Raw genomic sequence first — 21,392 nt, forward strand, 5'->3', positions numbered from 1 at the left:
CACACCTTAAGTGTATGGTCAGTTTTTTACCTCAGTATTTGTAAGCCAAAACCAGGAGTGGGTGAGAAAACAGGATTTTTTGGGTTGCTTACCGTAAAATCTGTTTCTCAGAGCCTTCATTGGGGGACACAGAGACCATGGGTGTATGCTGCTGCCACTAGGAGGCTGACACTATGCACAAAAAAGGTTAGCTCCTCCTCCGCCGTATACACCCCACCGACCGGCAGGAAATTCCTCAGTTAGTGAGAAAGCAGTAGGAGAAGTAACGGAATAGATTGAAAACAGAACGAACAACTCAACTGTAACCAATCGACAAACATAAGAACAGGAGTTGTAGAACATGGGAGGGTGATGTGTCCCCCAATGAAGGCTCCGAGAAACAGATTTTACGGTAAGCAACCCAAAAAATCCTGTTTTCTCGTTCGCCTTATTGGGGGACACAGAGACCATGGGACGTCCCAAAGCAGTCCCTGGGGTGGGAAACAAACTTCCATCAGGCCAGTGGACTCACCACCGCGGCCTGCAGAATCCTTCTACCTAGGCTGGCGTCCGCCGAAGCGTAGGTGTGGACCCTGTAGAATTTCACAAAAGTGTGAACCGAAGACCACGTTGCAGCTTTGCAAAGCTGCAGCGCGGAAGCTCTGTGGCGCACCGCCCAGGAGGCACCCACCGCCCGGGTAGAGTGCGCTCTGATCCCTGAAGGAGCTGCACGATGCTTGACCCGGTATGCCTCCAAAATTGCCGATCTGATCCAGCGAGCAATAGTGGCCTTTGAGGCTGGGTGACCTTTCCTTGCACCGTCTGGAATGATAAACAGAGAGTCTGACTTCCGCAAGGAAGATGTCCTGGCTAGATAGACTCTCAATGCCCTTACCAGGTCCAGCTTGTTCAAGGATTGCTCCCGAGGATGAGCTGGGCTCGGGCAGAAGGATGGCAGAACAATGTCCTCATTGAGGTGAAACGAAGATACCAACTTCGGAAGTAAAGAGGGCGGAGGCCGCAGAACTACCTTGTCCTGATGAAGTACCAAAAAGGGAGAGCGGCAAGAAAGGGCCGCTAATTCTGACACACATCGGATGGAAGTAATGGCCACCAGAAAGGCCACCTTCCAAGAAAGGAGGGCAAGGGAAACATCCCTGAGAGGTTCAAAAGGAGGACCTTGCAGAACCCCAAGAACGAAATTAAGATCCCAAGGATCCACGGGCGCTCGGTACGGAGGAACCGTGTGAGCCACACCCTGAAGAAAGGTTTTGACCTGGGGCCGGGAGGCCAGCGTCTTCTGAAATAAAATGGACAGTGCCGAAACTTGAGCCTTCAAGGAACTGAGAGCAAGCCCCGCATCCAGCCCTGTCTGAAGAAACGCCAGAACAGAAGGAAGCGAAAAAACCATGGCCGCGATGTCATTGGCCTCACACCAGGAGAAATAGGCTTTCCAAGTACGGTAATAGATCTTGGAAGAGGAAGGCTTTCTGGCGCGGATCATGGTATGAATCACTCGGTCAGAGAATCCTGACCGTTTCAAAACCTCGGTCTCAACAGCCACGCCGTTAAATTGAGCGACCAAGAATTGGGGTGGCAAATCGGGCCTTGCGACAGCAGATCTGCCCTGTCGGGAAGCTTCCAGGGGGCGTCCGCGAGAAGGTTGACAATGTCCGCGAACCAATTCTGGGCCAATTCGGGGCGATGAGGACGACTGGAATCCCTTCTGCCTTGATTTTCTTCGACAGCTTGGGAAGAAGAGGCAGGGGAGGGAACAGATAGGGGAGCTCGAACTGTGACCAAGGAACGGCCAGAGCGTCGGCGCCCACTGCCAGGGGGTCCCGAGACCTGGACACGAATTGTGGTACCTTCCTTTTGAGGCGAGACGCCATGAGGTCTACGTCCGGGGTTCCCCACCGACGGCAGAGCAGATGAAACACCTCCGGATGTAGGGACCAGGGACCATTCCCCTGCCGCGACACCCTCGCGGCTTAGAAAATCGGCGGCCCAGTTGTCCACGCCGGGAATGTGAACCGCGGAAATTGTTGGAACAATGGTCTCTGCCCATTGAAGAATTCTGGACACTTCCGCCAGGGCTGAGACACTCCATGTCCCCCCTTGTCGGTTGATATACGCCACCGCTGTGGCATTGTCTGTTTGAATCCTGACAGGCAGGCCCTTGAGGCGCCGTTCCCAGTGGACGAGAGCCAGAAGGATCGCTCGTATCTCTAGGACATTGATCTGCAGAGCTGATTCTTGAGTCGACCATCGACCCTGAACAGTGTGATTGCGGAACACTGCACCCCAGCCGATGAGGCTGGCGTCCTTTGTGCCAATCTGGGAAGAAAGGACCGCCCCGAAAGAATGAGGGGAGACGTCAACCACCAGTTGAGAGACCGCTTGATCCGGCATGAAAGACGAACCGGACGATCCAGAGACAGAGCCGACCTGTTCCACCTGGACAAAATGGCCTGCTGGAGGGGCCTGGCGTGAAACTGTGCAAAGGGAACTGCCTCTATTGCTGCCACCATCTTCCCCAGAATCCTCATGGCTGTCCTGAGAGATGAAAACCGTGCGATCTGTAGTGATCGGACGCCCTGCTGCAGGGAAAGAATCTTGTCTTGTGGGAGAAATACCCTTGACCAACGAGTGTCGAAAAGAAGGCCCAGAAACACAAGGCGTTGAGTAGGTATCAGACAGGACTTTTTCCGGTTGACGATCCACCCAAAACTGGACAGGGTGTCTAGAACGATCGCCACACTAAGGCGGGCCTGATGAAAGGAGGGAGCCTTGATCAGAATATCGTCGAGATACGGAAAAAGAACAAGACCTCTGATCCTCAACAAGGCCATCAACGCCGCCATAATCTTCGTGAAGACTCTGGGAGCGGTGGCGAGCCCAAAAGGGAGCGCGACGAACTGATAATGTTCGTGGTGAATCGCAAACCACAGGAACTTCGGATGTCCGGGAAATATGGGCACTTGTAGATAGGCATCTTGGATGTCTATGGAACACATGAATTCCTGCTCCTTCATGGAGGCAATCACCGAGCGAACCGACTCCATCCGGAAGTGGCGGAGGCGAACTCTCTTGTTGAGTAACTTGAGATCCAAGATGGGTCGAACCTCCCCGTCCTTTTTCGGCACCACAAACAGGTTTGAATAAAACCCTGTGAATCGTTCCGATTCGGGAACGAGCACAATCACCCCGGAGCTGAGGAGAGAGGCGATGGCCGAACCGAACCCCGGGATCAAGGCAGGATCCCGTGGCGGACGGGATGGAAGAAGCGATCCCGTGGAAGAGAAACGAACTCTATTTTGTATCCTGTCGATACAACCTCTCTGACCCAAGCGTCCTCTACTGAGGCGAACCAGACGTCGCTGAAGAAAAGAAGTCGACCTCCCAATTGGAAGGGACCCACGGAAGACCGATGATAGTCATGCGGACGTAGACCGTCCAGATCTAGATCTGGGTCGTCTTCCCTGGGAAGAGTGGGACCGCCAGGACGGAGTGGGCCTGAAGGAGACCTTCTTTCTTTCCTGACGTGCTTGTGGCCTTTGCTGGTTGGAAGGGTTTTCCGCCGCATTGAAACGGCGGAAAGACCGAAAGGGACGGAACTGACGCCTTGGAGGAGGTCTGCGAGGCTTGGATTGGGGGAGAAGAGAACTCGTACCTCCGGTAGCGTCCTTAATAATCTGGTCCAATTGGGACCCAAAGAGACGCACTCCTTGAAAAGGCAGATTAGTCAGACTTTTTAGAGGACAAGTCCGCCTGCCAGGCCTTGAGCCAAATTGTACGTCGGATTGCCACGATGTTGCTTGACGCCTGAACCGCGCAAGATGCGGCATCCAAGGAAGCAGAAAGCAGATAATCCCCCGCATGGGAAATCTGATTGGCGAGATCGGCCAAATGCTCCGGTTGTGCCTTATCCAGAATGCCCTGCCGAAGGTCCTCTGCCCAAGCGGATATAGCCTTTGCTGCCCAAGATGAAGCAAAGACTGGACATACCACCGCAGATGCCGCCTCGAAGGCAGACTTTGCTAGGGATTCTATGATTCTGTCATTAGAATCTTTTAGGGACGCTACACCCGACAGCGGAAGAACAGTATTATTAGAGAGTCTGGATACGGGAGGGTCCACTGAAGGAGAAGCGGCCCAGTTGTCCGTGAGCTCTTTAGCGAACGGATACAGCACGCCGAGACGCTTTCCTCTTTGAAAGCGTCTAGTCGGATCTTCCCTTTCCTTGGTAAAAATCTTCCCAAACTCGGAATGAAAGGGAAACACCCTGGAAGGTGTTTCCGCCCGTCTGAACGAAACCTCCTGATCTGAGGATTTCGCAGGGGCGTCAGTGATGTCGAAGGTATGGTGAATCGCGGCAATGAGGTTCTGCACCGTAAACTTCATGTTCGCATCCTGATCCGAATCCAGCTCTAAGACCCCTTCAGATTCCGAAAGCGCTTCACCTGACTCGGGAGAGGAGGCCCGAGAGGGAGACTGCTGGGGAGTATGGGGTGAGGTAGGGCGAGGAGAGGACTCCGCCTGGAGATCCTGCCTGGGTCTCTTGCGACTGACACTGGCTGGCTCAGATGGGACGTCCTGGGACGTGCTAGGTCCCGCAGAAGCTCCCAAGGGCAACTTATCCAGAACGGCTACTAGGGACTGAGACACCTTGGTGAGGTCTGCCACCGACTGTGATAGGGAGGAGGCCCAACCCGGCAAGGGGGGCTCACTCACCCCTGGGGCTATGGATGGCTCCTGAGCGGCGTCGGGCTGGATTGGATTGCTACAGTCCAGGCAGAGGGGAGAGGACTGACCCCTGAGGTAGTGCCGGAAGGTTGGGGGACAGAGGGCGGAGAAGGGTCAGTCTGCCGTGCAGAGTTACTCACGGTCCGGTGTCCCCAAAAGCGATGCTGCTCGACCTGTCCGGGGATGCAGATCAGGGAGAAGTCCGGCTGGCCGTCCCAAAGAGGCAAAAAGCTGCTTGCAGAAACTGCTCAGGGGCTGGGGAGCGTCTCCAGCTGCGTCCGGCTGGCAGGCTGTGAAGATGGCGCCTGCCTGTAGAAAAGCGCGGGTCCCGGGGAAGGGGAAGGGCGGAGCTCCTCGCAGGGTTAATAATTGCTGCCCTCTAGCCATAATATGCTGGGCAGGAGAGGGAAAGGCGGGGGGAGGGCCTGGGGAGAGCGGGAGAGAAGCCCGCTTAGAAGAAAGGGGCGGGGGGCGTGGCCGCGACGCTGCGGTAGGCCCGAACACAAGCCGGGGCCTAAATTAGTTGCGGCGGCCGCCTGTCAGCAGGGGGTCGGCGCGGAAGACGCGTCGCAACACCGGGCCGCGTCCCTGCCCAGAACTGCCCGACTCCAGCGCTACCCCTGCCGAGATGGAAAAAAGGGGGGGGAAGCGCAGAACGAGGCCCGTGAAGACCCGGGGCCTGCATGGATGCGGTGACCGTGGGGAGATGCGTGGCGTGCAGGGACCCTAACGTGGTCCCCCTGGCGACCGCTCCAAGAGAAAACGCCGGGGGAAGACTGACATACTCACCCAGGCAGGGGGCCTTACAATAAAGGTACCTGAAAATCCCACGCTGTCTGTCTCTATGAAATCCGCGCCTCATCCAACCTTCAGGCTCTGATAGGCGAGAGGGTGGGAGGCGGGGGGCAAGGACCGTCCGTGCGGCTGGCACCTACTTGTGCGAGGCTCCTGGTCCTGCTGCGGAGACCTATGAGGATACGGGGTGGCAGTACACGCCGTACTCATAGTCTCTTTGTGGGAGTACGGATGTGACTGTTCACTCCGTATCCCTCCGGAACCTGCAAAGAAACGACGCACGACGAGGTAGATGGGGTCTAATAAAAGACCCGTGTCCACCTCCTACTGACACTAAGCTAAACTGAGGAATTTCCTGCCGGTCGGTGGGGTTTATACGGCGGAGGAGGAGCTAACCTTTTTTGTGCATAGTGTCAGCCTCCTAGTGGCAGCAGCATACACCCATGGTCTCTGTGTCCCCCAATAAGGCGAACGAGAAATACAGAAATGGTGACGGGTTTCTATTATACTTTTCCTCTGATTGTTTCACTCCCAGTTTTGGCTTACAAATACTGAGGTAAAATACTGACCAAATACTGAACGTGGCCTTACAATGAGAAATAGTGTATCCTCAAAGCCCAAAATAGCTCTTCTAATCTAGCGCCACAAATGGTGAAACTGCCCGGGAGGCCTACACATGAAGAAACGCGCATCCCCACTGTGATGTTGGATCAAGCTCAGGAGCTGAGCCTGTGTCATCAGTGGCGGGTGTCTAGATGATACCCTGCTCAATGAGTTAGCCCCGATCCTGGCCATTTAATCCCTTTGATGCAGTGGTCAATAGAGACTCCACTTTGACCTTAAAGCCCCTCAGGAAGAAAAGTCTCAGCTTTTCCTGTATTAGTAGAGCAGCTCCTTGTACACACTTGTGCGCTAGGTGTCTCAATTCCGCCATTATTTGTTTCATTGTAGTCCTTAACCCCTTAGAGACAAATTTTAAAAATCTGACCAGTGTCACTTTATGTGGTAATGAGAAAATGGAAAACGGTCTTAGGAGCGCAGTAAAGAGACTCAGACAAGAGATGGGTTTAAACCACAACGCGTTTCGACGGAGGATCCGTCTTCATCAGGTGGAAGATCCTCCGTCGAAACGCGTTGTGGTTTAAACCCATCTCTTGTCTGAGTCTCTTTACTGCGCTCCTAAGACCGTTTTCCATTTTCTCATTGCTCCTATCCTCCATTGGAGGTTTTCGGCTGGAGCTGCGGTGGAGACCTGACATCCTTGTCTGCCCCTGGGTTGCTTCCAAAGCGCTCCTTTATGACCACTTATCACTGACTCTCACTTTATGTGGTAATAACTCTGGAACGCTGCAACAAATTCCAGTGATTTTGAGATTGTTTTTCCGTGACACATTATACTTTATGATAATGGTAAACTTAGGTTGATATGTTTTGTGTTTATTTATAAAAAATATCAGACATTTGACAAAAATGTAAAAAAATTAGCAATTTTCAAACTTTGAATGATTATCCCTTTAATTCAGATAGTCATATCCCAGAAAAACATTAATAAATAACATTTCCCACATGTCTGCTTTACATCAGCACCATTTGTAAAATGTTATTTTATTTTGATAGCATTTTAGGAGATTTAAAAATGTAGCAGCAATTTTTAATTTTTTCATGGAAATTTACAAAATTATTTTTTTGAGTGACCTATCCAAGTTAGGAGTGACTTTAAGGATCCTATATATTGGAAAACCCACAAAAGTGATACCATTTTAAAAACAGTGCCCCCTGACATATTCAAAACTGCTGTCAGGTAGTTTATTAACCCTTCAGATGATTTTCAGGAATTAATAAAAAGTGGCATGATAGGGATGAAAAAGTGTATTTTTACCAACTAAATGTCTCTGACTTCTGAAGAGGTCGCTATAGCCGGCAGACTCTAAGGCCGATATTTGCTCATGAATTGCCATGGCAAACATCAGGACCACACAATCATGACCTCAGGATGTCGATGGGGATAAAGAGGTAGAAGTCACACTCTTTTAACCATTTATATGATATAGTCACTATTGACAGCAGCATCTAAGTGGTTAAATAGATAAGGACGGTGACAACACGTATCATGGCTGATGCAGCAAGTTGTCAGCTATCATGTACAGCCGACAGGTGCTGGATTGTCATCTGTATGACCTTATATCTCAGGTCAGTTAAAAGATGTATTGACGGTCATTAAAGGGTTAATTTTACCACATGACCCTCACCGTGAGAAGAGCCACTACAAGAACTGGTATTTCAAGTGTCAATGTATCATAAATTATCAAAGGTTCTCTCTCCAATTTTTAAAGAAAAATAGTATGAAAAAGAGGTGGAAATGAGGAGAACAGTCAGCGGGATGAGTCCTTTCTGGCTTCTCTCGACCTGGCTATGCTTGATAGCAGGGCTGTAGAGTCGGAGCCCATTTTGGTGGAGTCAGAGTTGGTGTCATTGAAATTGAGGAGTCGGAGGTTTGGCTTACCAACTGCACAGCCCTGCTTGATAGACAGGTCTCCACCTATGTGTATATAATAGAACCGTCAATCTAGCTCAGCTAGGTGTAAGACTTCGGTATCTCCAATTTGGGTGTCAGCCTGTGATTCTCGCAGGCAGTTTAAGAGAAAGGGAAGAATATGCAGTACACAAAAACCAAGTATGCTCAAAAATGTAGAAATACCTTGTGAGCCTGCCCAGGTATAATCCACAGGATTTAATATTAGTGGGGCACAACCAAATTTTGCATAGGCCTAGAAAACAAAAGCAAAATAGCAGTTAAGAAAACAGATATGTTTATGATTAAAATTCACATTAGTAAAAGCAGAAAACACACCAAAGAGGACAAACAGCCCATGGGTGGTAGTAACCCCAAAACATACGTATGTGTAGGGAGGAGGACCCCTGTAGAGTGTCTGGGCCGGACCCAAGGGGACCGCCTTCTGGGTTCCTAAAGAAACGGTACCCGGGGGACAACGGAGGAGAGCGGGCTACTGAAAGTGAAAGGTCAGCAAGGGGCGGGGCGAGGATAAAAGGGGCAGAGAGCGCGCCGGGAGGTCAGTTGGCAGAGAGGCAGACACGGAGCAAGAAACCGTGGGAGGTTGAGAGAGCCAGGGTGACAGATGTTGACCAGCGAGGAGACCTTCAGGGGTCTGTGGAGGGTAAGCGACGAACTTGCCAACAAGAGACTTGTGCTTTACTCCAATCCGGGGCCGCTCCCCGCCCACGGTCGTCCGCAGCCGTTACCGCTGTTACCCGCTCCGTTTTGGCTTGTCCGCTACCCCTAGCAGCCACTGTCACTTCACACCGGCCAACTGCGGCGGCCTGCACGCTGTCTCCCCGCCTCAGCCCCCGGCTGCGGCCTCTTCATCATCGGCCACAGTGGACGTCACCCCGCCACAGTCGGCAGTTGGGGCCTACTCCTCGCTTACAGGGGCACTCTAGGCATAAGGTCCAAGCTGTGCATGAGGCCTGCCAACTGCCACTCCTAGAAACTGCGACACAACCCCGCTTAGAAGCGAGAGTGTGATAATACTCGCCGAAAGGCCGAACCCCGCTGTGTTTACAGGGGGTTACCTCAACAAAGGCCTACTTCAGGGCCTGTTGTGCCCCCAACTCCAGGATTACTTCAGGGCCTGTTGCATCGCAACGCCAGAGATTCTTCAGGGCCTGCTGTGCCCAGCTCCAGGATTACTTCAGGGCCTGTTGTGCCCCAATGCCGGAAATCCTTCAGGGCCTGTTGTGCCCAACTCCAGGATTACTTCAGGGCCTGTTGTTCCCCAACGCCAGGAATCCTTCAGGGCCTGTTGTGCCCCAACTCCAAGACTCCTTCAGGGTCTGTTGTGCCACAACTTCTACTGGGTGCCGAGGCGCCCGAAGATCACGACAGATCTTCAGCAGCTGGGCCCAGCGACTGTGACGCCAAAGCAGCCACATCAGCGACGTCAAAGCAGCCACACCAGCGACACTGAGGGACGTCAGAAAAGATAAGTTGACTTTAGGAAATAAGGACCCGTAGTTGGCCGTTTTCGTGGCCCCATAATAGCCGGCCTTGCCGGGTCAGTCGCGTTCTCGTTAAGACAAGTGGTTTTTATTGTTGCTGAGTCCCTGCAATGACAATTGGTGTTACCCCTTTGTTTGCTCAGTATAGACCTAGCGGCTCCAGTACATAAACGTTGCTTTCCAAAACAACACTCAGTCTCGTCACTGCATCCTGTGAACCTGCTTATACCTAAATTTGGCGTAGTCGGCAGGATGCAGTCTCCGAGCGCGGACAATGGTGCCCCAGACCAGGGCAGGGCTGTGAACTCTACAGATAATGAGGGGCCCCGTTCCAGCATGCATTTCGTTGGGGGCTATGCTGTACAACCTGCCTAGGTTTTCCGGCTCCAATACTATGCTATGGAGCTGGACAGAGCGGATGCGGGTACTCTTTCGGATGCACCCAATGACTCCTGACCTGGAAGCCGAAGTAGCTCTCATGGCATTAGACAGGGAAGTTCGAAGGTCAGTGATGTTGAGGCCCCCGGGACACCGCAACACCTTTGATAAAGTTTTGCAGATAGTAGAACAGACCCATGGGGACCCAACTAATGTGGGAGAATTAAGGACTCGATTGTTCAGTCGAATGCAGGGAGAGGGGGAGACGATCACCCAGTAAATGAATGTCCTCCAAGAATTGCATACGGCTATTGAAAGAAAGGACAGCGTAGGGGTAGGAACTATTGACATTACCCTACGCGACCTACTGGTGACTGGACTGCGAGACCCGTTAATAAAACAGGCATTACTGGAGCACATCAGAATGAATCCCCGTATAGACTTTTCAGAGGTGGGAAGTCAAGCACGGGTTCGAGAGCAAGAGCAGGGGATGGCGGTCCCCGTGGGGAAGGTCCAGAGTGTGGAGGCTTCTGTGAACGCAGTCGAGGAGCCTCAATGGGTGGAAGAGATGAAACAAGAGTTGAAGAATATTAAGGGCGAGTTGGCAGAAGTGAAGAGAAGGACCGAGTCCGGGACTGGACGGCCTAGTTTTAACTCCGGCCCCTGGGGGTCCCGTTCCCCGTGGGGTGGGCGGGCGGTCTGCACAGGCCCGGTGTTATGAGTGCGGAGAATCAGGCCACTTCGCCCGAGAGTGTCTGCGGTGTGGGAAATACCCACCCCGGCGGCCATTAAACTAGAGGGCTCTGGGCTGGGGAGACGCCGCTCGGAGCCAAAAACCACAACTAGGGGTGGTGGAAGTCCCGAAGATTTGGTCGCAAAATGTCCGGTGGTTTGGGCAGAAGTTGAGGGCCGGGCCGTCCGGTGCCTGGTGGAAACGGGGTCACAAGAAACCACTATGCCCGCAACTTATTTTCGACAAAATTCCCGGAGGCAGCAAGACCTCAGTGGGGGCCAAATGATCAGACTAGTAGCCGCCAATCAACTACCGGTCCCGGTTGCCGGGGTGGTGTGGGTGCAGGTGACGTTGTGCGGTAAATCTCTTGGTCGCAGAGGGGTGGTACTGACTCAAGGAGAAACTGATAAGCAGCATCCAGTCATCCTAGGCATGAACATACTACGGGAGTTTGGAAACCTGCTCCTCAATGATCCTACGCATAAGATCCTGAAGCAGTGGTGTTCTCGCATGGCCCAGGGACAGGTATTCCAGCAGTTGGTGCGGGAAGCACGGGTACATCAGGACTGCCAGGAAGGCGAGACTCTGGGCAAAGTCATCATGCCAGCGGTTCCCCTGCTTGTGCTGCCTCCTGGGCAGACTGTGCTGGCCCTGCCAATTCAAGCCTCGATACCCTTGGAGGGCATGGAGGTGCAGGTGGAGCCATGCTACTCGGAGCGCTTACCTCCTGGCATACTGGTGGCCCGTTCCCTGACTACAGTGCAAAAAGGGACCGTCCTGGTGCGCTGCGTCAACCTCGAAGACCGAGACATCGTCCTGAAAGCACGGACCGAACTGGCCAAGCTAGTAAGGCCTTTAGAGGAATTGCTACCGACTCCTGCAGTACAATTGAGAGTACAATCCGAGGATCCTTGGGAAGTAACGATTCGAACTCTACAGACCACCGAAGTCTCGGCTCAGGAGAAGGGTCGAAACATCCTGGAACAGATGCAGGCCGAGCTCTCCGGATTAACTCCAGCCCAGCTCTCACAGATAAAAACATTGCTCGGACAGTACCATGAAGTATTTGCTAGTCATGAGGATGATTTTGAGTGTACCACCGCCATCACTAATGAAATTCCCACGGCAGGGGCGGCCCCCATACGAGAACGATATCGACAGATTCCTCCACAACTCTACCAAGAAGTGAAAACTTTGATGGCCCAAATGTTGCGAAAGGGGGTGATACGGGAAGGCCCCCATTGTGTTGGTCCGTAAAAAGGATGGTACATTACGATTCTGTGTGGATTACACTGGTCTACAAAAAAAATTTTCTGGCATGGACTTTAAGAACAGTTTTAGACTAATTTGAGGGTGCTGAATTCAAATCTGATCTTATAATTTCTTTATCACATCACGTTTTTGCGCTACAAGTATATAGCCCATTTTCATGAATTCCATGAAAAATATAAGTAGTGTATGAAAAGTGCCGGTTTATACGGTTCACTAAGGTAAATTTAGTTTTCACTTAAGGGGGTTTTACACTAAGTGATATCGCTAAAACGTCACTGGTTTTGTGACGTTATAGCGATATTGCTACCGATATCGCTATGTGTGATACTTACCAGCGACCGGCTCCCCCGCTGTCCATCGCTGATCGCGCGAGAATGTCCGGCTCCATTTCTCGTCGGGCGCTTCCTGCTGAGACTTCCTGCTGTGACGACGAGCGACGCTGGAGGCGGGCGGGAGGACGCAGGATCGCTGTGTGTGAATGGTAAGTATCGTGCGCTGCGTCGCTGCTGCATCGCTGTGAGATCTTTCTGTATGAAAGCTCACTAGCGATCATTTAGCGATGCACCAGCGATCCTGACCGGGTCGGATCGCTGGTTGGATCGCTGGTGCATCGCTAAATGTAAAAGGGCCTTTAGTCTCCCAGTAAATGTGAGAATATCTTTGTTTTCTTTGAACATGCATAATTCCCATTTGTTATGATAAGAAAGTAAACAAACAGTTTTCAACGTACTCAACATTCGTGTGCTTTAACTATATGTTCAACTTTTCCTGGTCTTAGTGAAGAGAAGAAAAAGGCTGGAATATCTGATGGACCTCAAATAAGAACACTTATGAGAGACCCAAATTGTATCACAGCAATGAATGAGACAGAAGAAAGAGCTTGGAATGCATTTTGTAATGTGGTGCAGAATTTTCTAGGGAATAAGAAAGCAGACAACTATGAAGAGATTGTGGAAGAGCTACTAATGAATCTGCAAAATCTTGGATGTAGAATGAGTATCAAGATTCACTATTACACGGCCATTTGGACTTTTTTCCCGAGAACCTTGGGGATGTGAGCGAGGAACAAGGGGAGCGTTTTCATCAGGACATTATAACAATGGAAGAACGGTATCAAGGCCGGTGGGACTCACATATGATGGCTGACTATTGCTGGAGCTTGATGAGAGACAACCCAGAAGCTGTACATCACAGATCAGCCAAGAAAAGAAAGTTCAAATAACGGCCATTTGCCATTCATCTGTGTGCCATATATATGTGTTTTTATATTTTGTAGTTTAATTCTGTAAGTATATTTGATTTGCTGTACATAGACTTTGTAATCTTTGTTATTCCTTGATTAAAAATATACAAAATGTAGTACTGAAAATCATGTGTTTTTATCATAAAAAAAAAGTTCGATAGGAGTAAACTGTAAATGAGTAATTGCTGCTGCTGTAACTAACAGACTGTATAAGGGCTGCACACGGATGACAAGTCAGAAAACAATAGTCCAAGTTTTCTGGATCAAACTCTGAACGATTTTTTATACATATGAACGTACCCAAAGAGAGATTCACATCTCACAAAGTAATGGTGTATATGTCCTAAATTGTCAGCAAGGGTCCGGACTCTGGGACCACCAACCTACTTGATACCCTACAAAGTGGCATTCTTGACCATCTGGCTATACAGGAAACTGCAGCTGGACTCCCAAGGTTGGGGCCAGAGTGCAGCTCCCTGCAGTCTCAGACTGGATTCACAAATCTACATCTCGATGCCTTAAGGGCCCTTTACACATAGCGATACCGCTAGCAATATCGCTAAAGCATCACCGATTTTGTGACACAGCAGCGATATCGCTACTTGTGATACTTACCTCCGACCGGCTCCCCCGCTGGCTATCGCTGATCGTGCGAGATCGTCCAGGTACATTTCTTGTCGGCTGCTTCCTGCTGGCGCCAACGAGCGACGCGTGGACACGGGCGGGAGGACGTCTTCATCGCCGCATCTGATAGGTAAGTAACGACCGCTTCTGCATTGCTGTGAGATCTGCCAGTTTGGCAGCTCACTAGCGACCATTTAGCGATGCACCAGCGATCCTGACCAGGTCATATCATGGTCGGGATCGCTGGTGCATCGCTAAATGTAAAGGGGCATTAAAGACCACAATGCACAGACGGGACAAGGGTCTCCGTACTGAAACTAGACAGGTTCATATATTCCTGTGAGACTGACGAAGACCAGCAGCTAGTTCATAGATCAGAAAGCAAAACATGAATGTGTGAATGCAGTCTAAAACCTTGCAATGCAATGGAGAGGACGCAATGTTGGTGTAACGCTGAAAACCCTCCATTCTCAGAACCGGCAGAAGGTCCTTCAGAATCATGAAGTAATTCCTAGTCAAATGCCATCACTTAAAGGGATTGACAGTGGCTTGCACCTGTAAAAAAAAAAACCCTGAGTGATACTCAACTACCGACATCCACCTGGAACCAGTGCAAGTGCCGACACCGTGGGAACGGCGCCAATACAGGAGACAGGTACAGGTTTTGTTATTTTATCGGGGCTAAATAGTTAGATCAGGAAGAGGTGGTCCTAAGTAGAGGACAACCCCTTGAATGATTTTATGCTTCCCAGATAAATAATAAAAGCAGGAATCAAGAGTGATATGCGAAGTCTAAAGGGGGTTTTACACATAGCGATATCAATAACAATATCGCTAAAGCATCACCGATTTGGTGACGCAGCAGCGATATTGCTAGCGATATCGATATGTGTGATACTTACCTCCGACCGGCTTCCCCGCTGTCCATTGCTGATCACGCAGCTCCATTTCTCGTCGGGCGCTTCCTGCTGGGCTTCCTGTGGCGCCGACGAGCAACGCGTGGACGCAGATGGGAGGCGTCAGGATCGCCGCATCTGAAAGGTAAGTAATGACCGCTGTATGGCTGCTGCATCGCTGTGAGTTCTGCCTGTGTGGCAGCTCACTAGCGACCATTTAGCGATGCACCAGCGATCCTGACCGCGTCATATCGTGGTCGGGATCGCTGGTGCATTGCTAAATGTAAAGGGGCCTTTAGGTCTCATTTTGAGGTCTGTTGTTTATTTTCTTACGTACAAACCGTTGTCATCAGTGTTTTGGATCTGAGTTTCTTTGATACAATAAAATGTACAGTATACTAATCTATATATATAAAAATGAATGTATGTGTGTATCAGCCACGCCCACTCCACATAGCCCAACTAAATCTCTAAGCATCTTTCATTTCACCAGAGCTGTTTAAAAGAAGCTGAGCTGTGATTGGTTGCAATGAGCAACAGTTTTCCAGCTCCACAACACCTCAGCAGACACTGACCGGGTGGGAGAAATCTAGTATCCCCGGGAACATAAGCTCCCAGCCATTGTCTGCCCCCCAGAAAGGAGCAGAGAGCACATGACAGAAATGAATCCCCCCTCCCATGCCCATATACCCATCACACATCCTCCATCCCATAGTCCAGTTCCCATATACTCAGCACACATCCTCCATCCCACAGGTACATCTTCCCCCTTAAACGGATCTCCGGTATGGAAGTGAGGGCAAATCACTCAGCGCTCTGGTTCTGACCCCAGGCTGATTGGATGATGTGACATATTAGGGGTAGTAGTCCAGTGGCTCTGACGGGATGATGTGGGATATTAGGGGTAGTAGTCCGGCGGCTGTGACGGGATGATGTGGGATATTAGGGGTAGTAGTCCGGTGGCTCTGGCTGACGGGATGATGTGGGATATTAGGGGTAGTAATCCGGTGGCTCTGGCTAACGGGATGATGTGACATATTAGGGGTAGCAGTCCGGTGGCTCTGACGGGATGATGTGGGATATTAGGGGTAGTAGTCCGGCGGCTCTGACGGGATGATGTGGGATATTAGGGGTAGTAGTCCGGCGGCTGTGACGGGATGATGTGGGATATTAGGGGTAGTAGTCCGGCGGCTGTGACGGGATGATGTGGGATATTAGGGGTAGTAGTCCGGCGGCTGTGACGGGATGATGTGGGATATTAGGGGTAGTAGTCCGGTGGCTCTGATGGGATGATGTGGGATATTAGGGGAGATTAGTGGTAGTAGTCCAGTGGCTCTGGCTGACGGGATGATGTGGGATATTATAGTGAATGTGGCTATGCGGAGTGGGCGGGGCTCTACACTCAGCTTTATATATATATATATATATATATATATATATATATATATATATATATATATATACACACACATACAGTGCCTACAAGTAGTATTCAACCCCCTGCAGATTTAGCAGGTTTACACATTCGGAATTAACTTGGCATTGTGACATTTGGACTGTAGATCAGCCTGGAAGTGTGAAATGCACTGCAGCAAAAAAGAATGTTATTTCTTTGTTTAATTTTTTTTTAAATTGTGAAAAGTTTATTCAGAGGGTCATTTATTATTCAACCCCTCAAACCACCAGAATTCTGTTTGGTTCCCCTAAAGTATTAAGAAGTATTTCAGGCACAAAGAACAATGAGCTTCACGTTTGGATCAATTATCTCTTTTTCCAGCCTTTTCTGACTATTTAAGACCCTCCCCAAACTTGTGAACAGCACTCATACATGGTCAACATGGGAAAGACAAAGCAGCATTCCAAGGCCATCAGAGACAAGATCGTGGAGGGTCACAAGGCTGGCAAGGGGTACAAAACCCTTTCCAAGGAGTTGGGCCTACCTGTCTCCACTGTTGGGAGCATCATCCGGAAGTGGAAGGCTTATGGAACTACTGTTAGCCTTCCACGGCCTGGACAGCCTTTGAAAGTTTCCTCCCGTGCCGAGGCCAGGCTTGTCCGAAGAGTCAAGGCTAACCCAAGGACAACAAGGAAGGCGCTCTGGGAAGATCTCATGGCAGTGGGGACATTTGTTTCAGTCAATACCATAAGTAACGTACTCCACCGCAATGGTCTCCATTCCAGACGAGCCCGTAAGGTACCTTTACTTTCAAAGCGTCATGTCAAGGCTCGTCTACAGTTTGCTCATGATCACTTGGAGGACTCTGAGACAGACTGGTTCAAGGTTCTCTGGTCTGATGAGACCAAGATTGAGATCTTTGGTGCCAACCACACACGTGACGTTTGGAGACTGGATGGCACTGCATACGACCCCAAGAATACCATCCCTACAGTCAAGCATGGTGGTGGCAGCATCATGCTGTGGGGCTGTTTCTCAGCCAAGGGGCCTGGCCATCTGGTCCGCATCCATGGGAAGATGGATAGCACGGCCTACCTGGAGATTTTGGCCAAGAACCTCCGCTCCTCCATCAAGGATCTTAAGATGGGTCGTCATTTCATCTTTCAACAAGACAACGACCCAAAGCACACAGCCAAGAAAACCAAGGCCTGGTTCAAGAGGCAAAAAATCAAGGTGTTGGAGTGGCCTAGTCAGTCTCCTGACCTTAACCCAATTGAAAACTTGTGGAAGGAGCTCAAGATTAAAGTCCACATGAGACACCCAAAGAACCTAGATAACTTGGAGAAGATCTGCATGGAGGAGTGGGCCAAGATAACTCCAGAGACCTGTGCCGGCCTGATCAGGTCTTATAAAAGACGATTATTAGCTGTAATTGCAAACAAGGGTTATTCCACAAAATATTAAACCTAGGGGTTGAATAATAATTGACCCACACTTGTATGTTTAAAATTTATTAAAATTTAAATGAGCAACATAACTTTTTGGTTTGTAAGATTTATGCATCTGTTAATAAATCCTGCTCTTGTGTGAAGTTTGAAGGCTCTAACTTATTTGCATCTTATCAAACCTGCTAAATCTGCAGGGGGTTGAATACTACTTGTAGGCACTGTATATAATCATTATAATTTGTTATAACTAACCGTAGTTAGTTACTATGCCCGGGCAGCGCCGGGCTCTTCAGCAAGTTACAGTATTAATTTATCCTTTTGTATTTATTGGTGTGCTATTAGTTCTGCATTGTTTGTGTTCCTTTTTTCTATGCGTTTCATTAGTGTTTGTGGTCAGTGTTTCATCAGTGACAGATGAATAAATAAGTGCAAAGCTCCTGCTATTCATTGCAGTGTTAAATCACAGATAGCTCGCGGATTGCACACTGACACTACATGTGCTGTCAACGATTTTTTTTTTATTGTCAATTTTTATCTGAGATTCAAATAAGAAACGGACATGTCTCTGTGATTGTTTTGTGGCCATAAGGTGAACAGCACTGTATACTATCAGCGGCTCAAGTGGAGCTATTTCGGCCCCAGTCCTTCCTAATGATGGCATAAATTATCTCCACACGTGGAGCAGTTCGCCGAGTACAGAAACTATTGGTGGTTTTGAGGATCATTCCAAATCCAGACCTCCGTGGGATATTCATTTTGATTTACAGTGATCATTTTTATGTTTTATTGTTCTCAACGCATTCCACTATGTAATGAATAAAGATTAGCAACTGGAACATCCATTCAGTGATATCTAGGATGTGGCCTTTTAGTGTTCCCTTTATTTTTTTGAGCAGTGTGCATTTGTTTTATGAAATACTAATGAAAACAACGGTTACGCTTTAAACGAATCATCTGCTTGAGTATTAGAATCCTGTTCTCAGGGCAGAATAAATTATAAACCTTCAAGACATGAACTTGTGAGAGTCCTCAGTGATACAGAGAGTTACATATCAGACCACAGGTGCAGAGCATTGCACAGCAGGCCAGGGGTGCAGAGCAGTGCCCCTAAGGCCAGGGGTGCAGAGCAGTGCCCCTAAGGCCAGGGGTGCAGAGCAGTGCCCCTAAGGCCAGGGGTGCAGAGCAGTGCCCATAAGGCCAGGGGTGCAGAGCAGTGCCCATAAGGCCAGGGTGCAAAGCATTGCACATCTGTATGGGGGATGCACAGAAATGCACATCGGGCAGGGGGTGCAGAGCATCGCACATCGGGCAGGGGGTGCAGAGCATCGCACATCGGGCAGGGGGTGCAGAGCATCGCACATCGGGCAGGGGGTGCAGAGCATCGCACATCGGGCAGGGGGTGCAGAGCATCGCACATCGGGCAGGGGGTGCAGAGCACCGCACATAGGGCAGGGGGTGCAGAGCATCGCACATAGGACAGGGGGTGCAGAGCACCGCACATAGGACAGGGGGTGCAGAGCATCGCACATAGGACAGGGGGTGCAGAGCACTGCACATAGGACAGGGGGTGCAGAGCATCGCACATAGGACAGGGGGTGCAGAGCACTGCACATAGGGCAGGGGGTGCAGAGCATCGCACATAGGGCAGGGGGTGCAGAGCACTGCACATAGGGCAGGGGGTGCAGAGCATCGCACATAGGGCAGGGGGTGCAGAGCATCGCACATAGGGCAGGGGGTGCAGAGCATCGCACATAGGGCAGGGGGTGCAGCGCATCGCACATAGGGCAGGGGGTGCAGAGCATCGCACATCGGGCAGGGGGTGCAGAGCACTGCACATAGGGCAGGGGGTGCAGAGCATCGCACATAGGGCAGGGGGTGCAGAGCATCGCACATAGGGCAGGGGGTGCAGAGCATCGCACATAGGGCAGGGGGTGCAGAGCACTGCACATAGGGCAGGGGGTGCAGAGCACTGCACATAGGGCAGGGGGTGCAGAGCATCGCACATAGGGCAGGGGGTGCAGAGCACTGCACATAGGGCAGGGGGTGCAGAGCATCGCACATAGGGCAGAGGGTGCAGAGCGTCGCACAATGATGAAGGATACATCTGTTCACTGCAACATCTGCCGGGTCACACCGCTCTTACCAGCACAACCAGGCATTCGGGGTTCACGGAGGGCAACCCCCAGTCACCACCCCAATACCTCAGCTCCATCACGGGGAGCCCCGGGGCAAACCGGCCACAACAACCGAGCGCCGGTCCGGAATTTCCTGCCGGAGACTCAACCTCGCACAACGTCCGTCCCCCGAAGGGGTGGAGCCAGAGCTCTGCATACACTGCGCGAGAGCTGTGAATGACCCCGCCTACTACAGAGGGAAGCCGCAAAGGTAAACATTAATAGACCACGCCCATTCACGTATCGCATGATATGCCCCGCCTACTTTTATGTATACTCCTCCCACCTATATTACCTCATTGGATGCGTCTTCCTGGTAGTCGTCTGCGCCCTGTGCACACAGTGACTACACGCCGCATTTCTGGCCTGGAATAGGGAGAAAATGACTTTTTTTTCAAACATAAAGCTAACAACTTATTTTGAATAATTTAATAAAGAAAACAAAAAACAGGACTTTTTTTATCTTGTTTAACCAATTGTTTCTGTTATTAACCCTTTTGATGCAGCACTTTTTGTAAATATTGGTTCTGAGTTCTGACCTGTAACATTGGTGCGCTCAAATAATTTTTCCTGCAATTATTTCCAGTAATATTTTTTTTTGCTTAACAGTTTTGCGGCTTTAATGTACCATTGGTAGGAGCTTTGGGAGCCGATTCAACCAAGTCTTCTCCCCAGAAGATTGGTGTAAAACGCTGAGAAGTTGCAAAAATGTGGTGTTTTCATGCCAGGGTCAAGCAGCTCTGCCAAAATGAGTGCAGCTGGGAGCGGACGGGGCTGCTTCTACCCGTCAGATTCACCAGCAGTGCCAGCGGTTCTTATGCCAGGCATTACTCCAGGCGCTGAGCAGAGTGGCATTTCTGACAAGGTGCACACCACTGACAAGATGCGCCCCATGCACTAAATGGTATGATCCTGTTAATGTAGCCCATCTCAGGCCATGTGCACACGTTCAGTATTTGGTCAGTATTTTACCTCAGTATTTGTAAGCCAAAACCAGGAGTGGGTGATAAATACAGAAGGATAATATTCCTCACCAACCGCTACACCAATGCCTCTATCCTGTGTCAGTCATTGCACTGATTACCCATCCACTCCAGAGTTCAATACAAACTCATCGCTGTCACCCACAAAGCGCTCCACGGTTCAGCACCAACCTACATCTCCTCCATTGTGTCAGTCTACCACCCTTCCCTGACATCCTTTTTTCTGCTAATAACCTAAAATTAACATCCTCAGTAATCCGATCCTCCCACTCCCGTCTCCAAGACTTCTCAAGAGCTGCACCAATTCTTTGGAATGTGTTACCCGGGACACTTTAATTAAAGGGAACTTGTCAGCAGGATTGTGCACAGTAACCTACAGACCGTACAGACCGTGTCAGGTTGATGCCGTTATACTGATTAAAATGATAACTTGGTTGATGAAATCCGTCTCGTGGTTGTTGTTTAATCTTTATTTTCAGTTTTTAGTTAATGATATGCTCGTGCTGCGGGGTGTGGTGCTCTGAAGTTATTGATGCTGATGGCTTATGACAGGTCACTGATCCCTCACCCACCTGCCTCCAATTTTAAATACTGAATATAAAATGTTTTGAAAAAAAAAATTCACATTCAGCAGGCTGGCGGCAGCGCCTGCGCTGTTGCATGATCGCACGTATAATGTCTATGTAATTTTTTTGTTTAGTGATATAC

General features: G+C 50.1%; 1 protein-coding gene across 2 annotated transcripts in view; it reads right to left on the reverse strand.

Moving 5' to 3' along the window:
• MTX3 (metaxin 3) overlaps window positions 1-19,882 on the reverse strand; it is a 75,323-nt gene extending 55,441 nt beyond the window's left edge. The window contains exons 1-2 of one of the 2 annotated variants that reach the window (XM_073584175.1): window positions 19,671-19,882; window positions 8,219-8,288 (exon numbers count right to left, since the gene is read on the reverse strand). In XM_073584175.1, coding sequence (XP_073440276.1) covers window positions 8,219-8,288; window positions 19,671-19,739 — 139 coding nt within the window. In that variant the 5' untranslated portion in view covers window positions 19,740-19,882. The remainder of the gene's footprint in view (window positions 1-8,218; window positions 8,289-19,670) is intronic. The other variant, XM_073584174.1, reaches the window with a different exon arrangement.
• Between the last annotated feature and the right edge of the window lie 1,510 nt (window positions 19,883-21,392).

The sequence above is a fragment of the Dendrobates tinctorius genome, unplaced genomic scaffold (genome assembly GCF_039654945.1).
Source record: "Dendrobates tinctorius isolate UK_male_01 unplaced genomic scaffold, ASM3965494v1 ptg000083l, whole genome shotgun sequence".
Taxonomy (NCBI): domain Eukaryota; kingdom Metazoa; phylum Chordata; class Amphibia; order Anura; family Dendrobatidae; genus Dendrobates; species Dendrobates tinctorius.